This window comes from Melanotaenia boesemani, chromosome 14 (genome assembly GCF_017639745.1).
Source record: "Melanotaenia boesemani isolate fMelBoe1 chromosome 14, fMelBoe1.pri, whole genome shotgun sequence".
Classification (NCBI taxonomy): Eukaryota; Metazoa; Chordata; class Actinopteri; order Atheriniformes; family Melanotaeniidae; genus Melanotaenia; species Melanotaenia boesemani.
This window is the reverse complement of record NC_055695.1, coordinates 3,379,748-3,392,383: the sequence shown is the minus strand read 5'-3', so window position 1 is coordinate 3,392,383 and position 12,636 is coordinate 3,379,748. Positions and strand designations below refer to the sequence as shown.

Sequence of the window (12,636 nt, the reverse complement as noted above, 5' to 3'; positions counted from 1 at the left end):
TTACAGTTATTTAGCTGAGGCTTTTATCCAAAGCAACTTACAGAAGCAGTAGCGTTTAGGGTCTTGCCTAAGGACCCAACTGGAGGATGTCAATGCTCATCCTGTGGGGGATTGGCCAGATATATGGCCCATGCTTTAGTCCACCTTGGCCCCCACCTTGGATCATACATAAATCTGATGTTTACAACATTCAGAGGCCAAAGTTGGGTATTCGAAGCACTCTGATAAACAAAATCACCTTTTTTCTAAAATAAAACTCCCAAGCGATGCCAAACTGAAAGAATTCCGTATTTTTTCTAACATGATGAGTGTGGAGTTTGTGAAATCCAATGTTTTTCCGTCCTCAGGTTCCTCCGTCGCTCCATCTGTTCAGATATTATCCTCAGTCCGGGTCACTCAGGATCCAGAATCTCCTTCCCTGCTGGTCTGCCTCCTGAACGGACTGAACTCACCACAGCAGCAGGTCATGTGGTGCCGCGATGGCATGCAGATGATGTCAGCCAAGGGGCCATGGACAAAGGCAGAGAGGGGCTACAGCGCCACCTTGGTCTGGGAGGTCTCGGCTGCAGACTGGAGGTCCACATCATCTTATTGGTGCGGGACGTTTCAGGAGGGCCAAGCGTACAGATATAAACTCTCTTCAGAGGACTGAACGATGGCCTGGAGGTCATGGGTTTGATACAAACTCAAACTGCTGGCTCTTCCAGCTCCATCACTGTATGTCATTTATCACATTTAGACTTTAAATTATTCTTTCTATGATTGAAAAATATTTGGACTTCATAACAGTTAAAAATCTACAGCTGAAACTTTGATTTGGTTTAAAAACAAAAGAGCTGAACATGATCAATGACACTTTAATATAAAATTAAGGCTTTGTGATACAGACTTGAACTCCTTCAGAGGGTTTACAATTAACATAGAGTCTAATACTGCTGTTACTGGTGGCTTAGTTGTGTTTTATTTCAGTCCTGGTACTATTGGATTCACCATCACATCTTACTAGACCGGCTGAAAAACTGGGTTGGACTTTCTGGCACCACAACTGCCTGATTTGTGTCCTATATTAAAGATGGGAACTACTTTGTGTCTATAAACTATAAATCAGGGGGAGCTAAAATAAGCTGTGGAGTTCCCCAAAGCTCCGTCTTAGTGCCACTGCTGTTCAACATCTACATGCTCCCACTTGCTAAATATTTGAAAACAACTCAATATGTTACCATAACTTTGCGGATGACACAGAAATCTACATAACCAACTTACCAGGAAAGATTGGATGTGCCAGAACTTTCCTCAGTTAAATGAAGACGAACCTGAAATAATTGTTTCAGGAGCCAAATTTACAGGTCAGCTCTCAGATATTTGGGTGTAGTCCTGGACTCAGACCTGAATTTGAGCATCACATTAAGTCAGTTGTGAAGTCAGCCTTTTATCACTTGAAGAACATATCAAGGCTTAAAGGACTAATGACTCAGCAAGATTTCTGCATTTATCTTCAGTAGACCAGAACGCTGCTGCTCCAGTCCTCACTAAGACCAGGAAAGTAGATCCTAGAACTCCAGTCCTCACTAAAACCAGGAAAGTAGATCCTAGAACTCCAGTCCTCACTAAAACCAGGAAAGTAGATCCTAGAACTCCAGTCCTCACTAAAACCAGGAAAGTAGATCCTAGAACTCCAGTCCTCACTAAAACCAGGAAAGTAGATCCTAGAACTCCAGTCCTCACTAAAAACAGGAAAGTAGATCATAAAACTCCAGTGCCTTTTATCAGAATATTTGATTATTTTTTGCATTTTCTTAGCCTATTTTAGTTTTTTGGTTTAATTTAAATGATTTTATTCATTTTTAAAGTTTATTTTTAATGTACTTTTAATGATTCCTGTGTGGCCGCTGTGATGCTTTAATATTTTAAAGCATTTTGAATGGACTTTTACATGAAGTGTGATGTACAAATAAATCTGCTTTGCCTTAACAGATTATCTGTTGATGTTGACGTGTTTTATTCACTGAGTTACTGTTTCTCTGGATGGAGACAAATTAGGTTCAAATAAACCAGAATTATCCTTTGAAGATATTTGTTTGCTCTTCAGAATCTCACCCTTTCTGCGTCTTTGCTGCATCTTGTAATTGGTTCAAGTTTTTCATGAATCTGAAAGTACAACCCAGAATAAGAGAACGTTGGAAGAACCAAAGTTTTCCACATTCCTTCTCATAACGTTTTAAATATGTTTAAATAAGGAAAGCAGTGATGAAGAGTTTCAGTTGTCACGCTGCAGGAATCAAAACTCTCCAACATTCTCTGGGACAGATCTGGGCTGCAGGCAGGCCAGTTCAGCACCCGTATCCTCCTCTTCCTCAGTCATGCTGCTGTAATGTAGCAGAATGAGGTTTTGTCTTGTTTGAAAAATACATGAATTTCCCAGGAAAAGATGTGGCCTTGAAGGCAGCAGATGTTTCTGTAAAATCTCAGTGAACTTTTCTGCATCAATGCTGCCATCACACAAGTGGAAACATATGGTTTCAACCCCATAGCCACATTAGTTTATTTCTGCCCAAACGCATCCTTTCCTTTATCTGTTAGCTCAGTGGTTTAACTCTGAAGGACAACAACAGCCTGCGCTCCACTGCATTCAGGTAAATAAGAAAGCAAAGACCATCATCAGTGATTCTCACCATGTGTTTGCTTTGAGGCCACCAGGCCGGCGCCACTGCGCTCCTCAAAGGAGAGCCAACAGGTTTTCTACATCTTTTATTCCTTCAGCTGTAACACGTCTAAACTCTGACAGCAGTCATTTTAAATGACATTTATGCTGTCATCACTTTATGTTAGCGGAGCTAACAGGTCTACCCTCTTTCTGTTTTTATTGTTTAATTGTTGATTATTTTGTGTATTTATTTTTATATCTTCCAAAGACCTCATGCGCACTGGGTCCTGATCCAGGTCTACACACTGCACTTTGAATGTTGACTGGTGTCTGTGGTAAGCTGCAAATAAATTGCGTGTATGGGATAAATAATCTGAATCTGAATCTGAGTCTGACTCTAAATCTGGAATCAGAATTCTGGTGGGTTTGACCACAGTCCTGGTTTCCACTGTGTGATGGTCCATCCCAGAGTCCTCCAAACCCAGAGAAGACAACGCCACCTCTGGAACTCTGGACCAGGTTAACGTGCAGCTTCTTCTTTGCTCAGCAAAGTCTGGAACGACATCTGTGAATGTAACTCTGTATTGTAAAGCTTGATAAAGGTTTCCACTGTAACCCTGGTTCATGTGGTTCTATCAGCTGTTGATGGATGACGGTTCTGGATGCAGGTCCGTCTGAGAGATCAGAGATGTGTGGAATCTCACCCCAAAAATTTCCATCCCACATTTAAAATATGTATATATATATCTTAATCATAATGTTATACAAGCCCAGATTTTTCTAATTTCAGAGTTGTAATTGTGGTCGGTTCAAACATGAAACAGGATAAAGAACACAGGAAACAGAGTAATCGCTATCAGCTATCCTTTACTGTACATGTGATGCAAAATCCTGCCTGAAACATGCTGCAGCAAATGTTCATGTTGTCCCAACGCAGACCGGCCGAGCTGCTGTTACAGAGTCCTGCAGGATCCAAGTTCTGCTCCGTTCCAGCGTCTTTAATCTGATATGACCAAAGGAAGTTAAATAATACATGCAAAGATACACATGTAACAGCGAGCACTGTTACACTGTCACTTTATACGTATGGCATCCATCCAAGTTAAAAAAGGTACAAGTTTACTTATCAAACACAAAACAAACAGTGTTTACAGTTTAGCCCCGCCCACTTCAAACACCCCCAAAAGACCATCATCTCAAGATAAATAGAAGCAAAATATTCATGTTTTTACAGAAGAATACAGGTTACATGCTTTCACCATGACAGCAAGTCCAGTGTGTTCCATTTGGCAAGACGTCACACACACCTGTTCAGGTGTTCAGGCGCAGCTGCGACACAACAGCTCAACAGAAGACTTGTGTGTTAATCAGAAGGTTTAAAAAGGAACCAAACCGCAGAGAGGACGTTAATTGGTTAATTTGATTATAAGATGTGAGCGATACTCAATGATTGGCAGGTCAAACAACCAATCAGAGAAGGATGACATGGTTGAGCTCAAAGCTGGTTTTCTGGTTGCCGTGGTAATGAAGGATTATTTAGTTCATATGTGTTTCTTATGAGATGGTTTTAACTTAAATTAACTTAAACTTGCTGCAAAGTTAAACTTTTTTTTTTTTTAAAGACTTTATTAAATATTTATCTGTTGATTTGGCTTCAAGGAAACTTGAAGATGAGTTTGTTATCAGTAGGGTTTTACACTCAAACCCAAATCCATAAAGCTGGGACGCTGTGTAAGATGTAAATAAAAACATTTTCCATGAAATGGTAAAATGTCTCAGTGTCATCATCTGATATGTTGTCCGAGTTCTACTGGAATAAAATGTGGCTTGATGGAAATCACTGAATTCTGTTTTTATTTACATTTCACGCAGCGTTTGAACTTCTTTGGAACTCTTGTCCTGCATCTTCTTTTATTTGTCTTCCTGAATGTGTTTAGATTCCTTAATGCTGTTTACCTCTGACTGGCTTCTTCTTCTTTTGCAATCTTGGCTTAAGTTTACTACAAAATGTACTTTTTTGCATTACTTGTCCTATTTCACTTTTGTTTTGCTTCTTTTGATGGGTACTGGAGTCAACCAGCAGTTTTTATGTAGATTTATTCCATCTTAAGCACTGAATTAATAAATAAATAACAATAAAAGAAAAATCAGCACGTCACGGGTTGAAGCTGGTTCCTCTTTAAAATAAAAAAGCCCTTTAGGGACAAATGTTGTTCCCTTGACAACCCAGGATTTGGTATGGTGGCTCAGACAGAACAAAAGTGCAGCAAGATGAGAAAACTCAGCAGATTTAGCCTGTGAGTTCATTTACTTTCATTTTTCTTCCTAAAAACTGAGGAAATGACTTTTAAAGTGTTTCAATGCATTCAGTGGCTTCACTTAGTGATGCTGAAGCTGTGAGACAGAAAACTCTGTCATGTTCCAGATGTTTGCAGAATGAAGAGATTTAAAAGAAGAGACTTCAACATGTTTCAGCTTGGACTGAACTCCCTCCAGTTTGAAACGTTCCTGTGAGCTTTAGCTTCATGTTGCCATGAGTCATCACATTATTTCTGCAGATAAATCAGGTGCTAATTCCTGCTCCAAATCTCTCATCGCACCACATCTGCCAGTTTAGTCACATGACTTTTGTAGGACTTTGTTTATTGTATTTAATTTTATTCCAGTCTTTTTCTTTTTTTTCTTAATTTATTTTTTGTACTTTTTATTTTTTACTGTATTTATTTTGTTTTCATATGATTGTAAATAATTTGGGTAATAAGGGGTTAAACCGGCTGGCTACATCTGTTTTCTGTTTTCTCAGACTGCAGTCCCGTATGGACTGTCCTGGCCACCGTACCTTAGAAAATGTGTAATTTTTTGTCTGTATGTCCCATCTCATCATTTTCTCTGCAGAGCGATCTGCATGAATTTATGTTATTTTGGAAGCCCCTGTACAAAAAGAGGTAGAGCGTGTGGTTTCAGATCAGATGAAAGGGTTTGATTTTCAAAAAAAGGTAAAAATTTTTTATATTTTGGGGCCTCGGACACTGAACATGTCTCTGGTCGAGCTCTGGTAAAGATGTTTGTAAGAACTTGTCTAAAACCAAACTATAGTATGTACAGTGCAAACAGGAGAGCATCATCACTGCTGATAAAGTGTAAACAACACAACATTTTACAAAGCTCACAAACACAAGTTACCTGAACGCTACAAATTGGAGCTACACAATCTACTCATACAGCTGCAGATTCAAGTCAGCTGAAGTCAACAGTAAAGAGTAGAAAGGATTAAAAAAAACTCTTTGATGATCAGAAATCTATCGATTCTCCTCTGAGTTTTCCAGCAACATCACAGTCTGAAGCTTCTGAATGCAAATGCTCCAAAGCTAACTAGAGAGAAGATGCTGCTGCTCTGTCCTGGTCCTTCACGCCAATGAGAGCTGCATTACAAAAGTCTGAGATACAATCAGTCAGCCCATCCTGAGCATTCAACGAAGAGTTCATCTTGTGGCAGGAGAAAGGGAGGAAGATGCAGAAGAGGAGGATGGAGTCTCGTTTTTCCATGAGCAGGACATAAAGAAACATTTAGCATTTTGAGAAAAACAGATTTCAGCCTCATGTTTGTTCAGTTTAGAGCTTAAAAAAAACACCTGCCATCAGATAGTAAATGAGTCCAAGCCTAAAGTTATGAGAGGGTGGAGATGGGTGGAGTCGAGCCATGCCCACTAACTCTAACTACTTGAATTGGTTGTGGGCAAAGATGAATGTGGGTGACATGGATTTACTTGTTAAAGGAACAATGTGTAACAACTGCTGACATCTGGTGGCATTTATATCCAATCCAGCCACAATTCAGAGACTCTATCTGGTAAATCCACAATGATCCATGATAACAGCATTATTATCACATTTCATCATAAAAACATCTCTATCACTACGTTGTTATTTAGACCTGGACATGATGATGAAGCCACTTCCTGTCAGACTTTCCACCAATCAAAGAGCTTAGATTGACGGTAACGTCCAATCAGGAGCAGCCAAAGATCAACCAGTGAGCAGAAAGTTCTATGTGTGTGTGAAAAGAAGAAAAATAAAGCTCCTCTATGGCTGGAATAAAGCCAAGAAGACGTTTCTGATGCACGGTGGCGCCACAAAGCAGCTGAGCTGGAGTTGGTTTAGTGAGGATAGCAGGTAAACAGTAGCAGGAATAACTGGAAATGAGGAAAAAGTGGAAACATGGAAATAGTTTCTGTTGTGTGTTTGTTTCATTAACAATATTTTTTCTCCTGAAAGCCAAGACTTGAGAGAACGATGAGATGAGAAAAGGTTTGGTCACTGTTGATCTGTGTGTTATTTCTACAAAGTTCTGTTAGTAATAAATTCTGCTTTCTTCTTCTGGTCGACCTTTATGCTGCTTTATCTATTCATACATTTCCCTGAGGAATTCCAAAGGGATTAATAAAGTATTTCTGATTCTGATTTTACATCATTTTAGCCTCAGAATCTGACAGCTGAGGCTGGAAACATCATGTGTGATGCTGACTATAGGAGTTGAGCTTGTACACAAGTTTTTTCATTAAATAAACCAGGCGGATGAAAAATGTCTTGAAGCTGTAAAGGTTAGAAAAATATGCTGCTCCACTGTCTGCAGTCTCTAAACAACATCCTCCACTTTCCTCTTTTTCATCACCACCTGCGCAGATCTCCACCTTTCATGGTGCTAATGTAACCATTCTGTCATGTAGAAGCACCTGCTGCACAAATAGTTATAACTAATTTGAAGGAAATGAAAACATATCAAAACATTTAGTAAAGCAGTTAGATACTAACAGAAACATAGTTAATAATACAAACATTTTTCAAATATATATATTTGTTATTGGTAAACACTGCAACTTTATTAATCATGGGAATTCGCTGAATGATTGTCAGTGTTTAATTTTTAAGAGAATTGTTGGATCGATTCATGTACTTGTATCTGTGTGTGTGTGTGTGTGTGTGTGTGTGTGTGTGTGTGTGTGTGTGTGTGTGTGTGCAAGAGGCTTGAAACTGGTTAAATAAACGATGCTTAGCGTATTCCATGTCCACTGTGTCCCTGTTGGCCATCAGCTGTTGGCAGATCTGAGCTTGCTTTGGCCAGCTGTTGAGCTCCACTCTAGCTCTCTACTGAACACGTACATGAGAGTGAATATCTCCCACTTAAATAAGACTAATTTAATTAGTGAACTGTGCAAAACATTGAACTTTCCCTTTGAAGTGGCAGTAAACTGCAGGCCAAACTGAAAGTGGCCTGATTTTAGAGCTGAAAGGGTGAGTATGCAATCAGAATGAAGCACCACACTTCATGAGCTCTTCAAAGCGATCATGGCCCTCTATGTATCTGCACTGATGCAGTAAAAATCTACACCCAGAGATCATTACAATCAAACCACATCTGGATAAGTTAGCAAGGTGTAAATAATTTCCAGACAAGATTAAGATTCACTGGACTTCAACAGGACAGGCCTAAACAAAATGTTTGGTAAATAAATCCAGAGGTCTACTCTCTGTTTACATGTTGGACTACAGTAATCTCTCTTAAAGCAAAATATCCTTAGAAAGCCTTCATCACTGCATGCTGTGATACATATCATTTTACAGGAGTTTCCTGGGTCTCTGACTGAGGCAGCATGTCACCCAGATATGAGATTAAGACTCAGGCTGAAAAGTACCTAAACTTCCTTAATATTAAGTGATTTACAGTTCAGAAAAATTCTCATTTACGTTGAAACTGCTCCTAAATTCAGTCTCTCTTTTATCTGAAACAAATAAACCCCAAAAACAAACTCTCTTAGCAGCTATTGGCAATAATGGTTAATGTTAACTGGGTGTTATGGATACTTTTGTTTCTGGTGTAATTTTGTTCCAGTAGGTTAATTCAGGGGTATTTAACGAGCTGATGGAAGGCTGAATGGTGTGATCATTTTTTGGTGGTAAGAAACCGAAGCAAAGTACAAGATTTGAGCTCTGTCAGGGGATCACTGGCAGTGGGTGGTCTAACTGCTTGGCTCCGCCCCCGGTGTGAAGCCATTGCTGAGGTTGTTGGGACTTGGAGGTGAGCCCAGTGGGGGTGTGGCCTCAACTTTGGGGGTGGGCTCAATAACAGAGCAGCTCTTCTGTGGCAGCCGTGGCTGGACCAGCATTGTTTTGGGGATGACTGATGCCTGTCGGAGCCCGTCAGCACGAAGAGGTGGCCGGATGGGGGCGGGGCCTGTGGGCGTGGCTTCATAAGTGGGCGGATTGGGACTGCGAGGAGGGGAGGGGCTGATGGCACTTTGGTCGGTGAGCTTGGGTTCGACTTTCTGCGGTACCTGCTGGTCCTGGGGTGGGCTCTGTTTGTTGCTTGTGGTGGGGTCTGAGGACTCAGGAGGTGGGTCCTGCTGCATGCTGCTCTGTCTAGAAGTTCCTGAACCGGGAATCTCACAGCTGTCAGTACGACGCCGCGAGCCCTCGTGCATCCTACTGGTGGCCACAACGGCCTTCATGGCAGCCTGTTGACACACAACATTCAAGCAGTTTAGGCAACGCAGCAAAATACTAACTAGTACTATTATTTAACCTCATTTAGACAGAACTTCTGTTTGTGGAAGAGGTAGGGTCATTTACTGACTTTTATCATTTTTTTTTAAATTTCTTCTGTATTTTTATTTCAAACTTAAATTTCAAACAGAAAAGTGAACATTTAACACACAAACTTAAAACTGTTAAAGTTTGAAATCGTATCTTTACTTACATTCACAGAATTTCATCAGGATATTTATTTCAAACCATAATGCACAATAATAATAATACCCAACCAAATAAACCATAATGCACTTTATATTGTTTTCAATAAGCCTCATTGATTGTTACAAAGCTTTTAATAATATCATTAGTCATGTGTTTACATTTTCCTGTTATTTGACATGTTTTCATGTCTCACTGCAGCTCTTCCATCACTGAACCCTCTTGTAGAGAAACTGAAGTTTAACATTGGTTTGCACAGCTGGGATTTTTCCTTATGGGCTGGACACAGGGGAGGCGACCTCGCTCCGTCTCCATCATTTCCTATGGAACATATGCACTTAAAGCGAAAATCGCTGCCCTCCTCCAGCCAAGCCACAGGCGACATCCGTGCATGTGAAATGTTGAACTTGTTCACGTGGACGAGCACACGGGGCTTGCAACGCGACACAAGAAAAAAGAAAAATGTTGCATTTTTGTTGCTGTCTGTGGCACTACAACCAACCAGCAAGGGTTTCACTGACTGACCAATGAGAGCAGGCTGTACAGCGTAGTCTGCAAACCCCTTCAACATGGAGGAGCAGGTCCTTTTAGCTGCGTCTGACTTTCCCAGACTTTACCATACTTCACACAAAGATTATAGAGATGTAAATAAAAAAGCAGCCGAGTTGCGCCACAGTGAATTTGTCTGAACGTAGGTTCTGGATTCATCTGGATCAGCCTTGAGATCAAATGATGAAATTCACCATGCTGTGTCCTTGTTTGTAAAGTAGGATGAACCCAGGGTTTTCTTTCTCTTTTATACAATAGAGTCAACAGCAGGATTTCCATCAGTTCAAGCAAAGTCTTCTGACTCTTCATCCTTCATGCCTTGTTTGTCACCGACTGCTTTGAAAATGTTAAAATTCCCTCCAATATTACAACCAATCAAATTTCTTGGAGAAAAGCGCTCAAAGCGCGATGCGCGTCGCTGCCGCCATCGCTGCCGCCATCGCTGCCGCCATCGCTGTCGTTGGTCGCCTCCCGTGTGTCCAGCCCATTAGACTAAATTTATTCTCCTTTAACTGGAAAAACTTTGGATTTTGTTTGGCTATTGATCATTTATAATTCTACATAATTTTAACAATTTTAAAATCGACCAGGGCTTCAACTTTCAGTATTTTCAGTTTGATGAACAGAGAATTTAAAGTAGTTGTTGTCTTCATGTGTTGGGTATGAAGGTGGAAAGTGTACAATGATGACTGATTTAAAAACATCTTTAACCCATAAAAGCCCGACGTGTCATATTTGTCACATACAGTTTCTGAGACATTTTGATTCAATTTATGGTAAAAACTTTGCTTAAAATCCTGTTGAAGACCATCTGATACTTGTCTTCTGTCCCTTAATAGATACCCAGAAGCAGAAAACCACATTATAATATTTTTAAACTATCACATGGTAATAAACGGTAGACACCCCCCCAAAAAATGTTTTGTTTTTTTTTACATTTAGTTTAAGGGCCAAATAAAGACCTCATATTTTAAAAATTGGACTTTTCTTACCATTTTTTCATGGGTCGGGCCTTTATGGGTCAAAGGGCTGAAACAGATATTTTAATTAATACATTTTATAAGGTTTTTTCAGTTTAATTTTTACATCTGCTTTTACTCTAAGGAATTTTTTCAATTTCCATATTGTTTATCAAGAGTTTCTTATTAGCGTTGGTTGATTTATTGCCAAACAATATAATTTTTGTTAATTTTACATTTTATGTTAATTTATTAATAATATCAAAACAACTCTTCAGTTTTTTCAGGAATTTTCCAAAAACTCCTCCAAATTGTCTCCATAATAAATTAGTTTAATTTCATCAGCAAACAAAATAGCTTTCAATAAACTGGACTCATTTATTAACATACAATAATAATGGTCCCAAAGCGAAGCCTTGTGGAACTTCAAACTTTACTTTCATTGATTTTGATTTCACCTGATTTATTTCTTCATACAGTTCTCTGTTATTTAGATAACTAATAAGCCAGCTTATTAGTTAAAACTTTTTAAGTTTTATCAGTAATTCATGTTCAACTGTATCAAATCAGTGACTCACTGTTTCTTTCAAATGCAGTTAAAAAAGTTTTTACTTCCCTAAATATTAGCAGAATATAAGAAACAAAAACATTTTTTAACACCATAAACCACCATAAATACACCTACAAACCTTCAGTTTGCGCCGAGCGTTGAATTCTTGCAGTTTCCTCTGGGTGGTGTCCATGTGAGAGAACCGGGCAGCTTTACCCAACACCCAGGGATGCTGCAGGGCTTCCCGGACACTGAGGCGCTTGTGAGGGTCGAGGACAATCAGCTTACTGACCTGCAGGTGCACCAAAAGGGATGGGACTAAATTCACAATCCTCTTCAGGATGTTTGGTAATGGTTGATATGATCAGCAGCTTCAAGTGAAGTCAAATAAATCAAAGTTAGAGGACAGTCTTGGCAATCCTGAGGCAAAGGGTTAATGTCCTGAGGTCTGAGGCAAGTTGGGAAGGGCCCACCTCTGATGGAGAGCCAACCATTTGTACTCCTGTCCTACAATGTGCTCATGTCAGGAGCTTATGTCACGTTTAAAGTCTTTTACAATGTGCATCCAAAATGTTTTGCTACAGAATTTATGTAATTCCAAAGCAAATGTCAGAGGTGAAACAAAGTTCCAACCCTGTCTATCCTAAACACGTCCAACACATCACAAGTCTCAATCAATCGTACTAAAATAGGCGTTGAAGTTAGTTAAGATGCAAGGAATCTGCAAAAAGTCTACATCAAATCTGTTTGAAACTGGTTCTTCGGCCAAATCTCCAGTAAAATTGTGGTCCGAACCAGTAAAATAACAACCTATAAATAACGACCACTCCAAATGTTTCCCCTAGTTTTAGTGCAAAGTACAAGTACATTATCATGATGTTTATATTTAATAAAGAAAACATGAAGAACATGAAATTTCTTGAGGGAAGTAATGACAGCATCATTTCCATGTTTTATTTGCACATTTGATTTAATTATTTCATTTATTTATTTATATTAACATTTTATCATATGTTTTAGCCATATAAAATGTATTTATATTTCCAATATGTGACTATGTTTAGGTTTTATATATATATATATATATATATATATATATATATATATATATATATGTATATATATATATATATATAGTATATATACTACCTTTCAAAAGTTTGGGGCCACTTTGCCATGGGATTTAA

The 12,636-nt window shown here is 39.2% G+C and overlaps 1 protein-coding gene across 1 annotated transcript in view; it reads right to left on the bottom strand.

Annotated features, from left to right (window-relative positions):
* Positions 1-8,327: 8,327 nt before the first annotated feature.
* si:ch73-60h1.1 (calcium/calmodulin-dependent protein kinase type IV) overlaps positions 8,328-12,636 on the bottom strand; it is a 28,437-nt gene continuing 24,128 nt past the window's right edge. Inside the window, exons 10-11 of the mRNA XM_042006432.1 lie at positions 11,589-11,741; positions 8,328-9,156 (exon numbers count right to left, since the gene is read on the bottom strand). Of these exons, the coding sequence (XP_041862366.1) occupies positions 8,662-9,156; positions 11,589-11,741 (648 nt within the window). The 3' untranslated portion in view covers positions 8,328-8,661. The remainder of the gene's footprint in view (positions 9,157-11,588; positions 11,742-12,636) is intronic.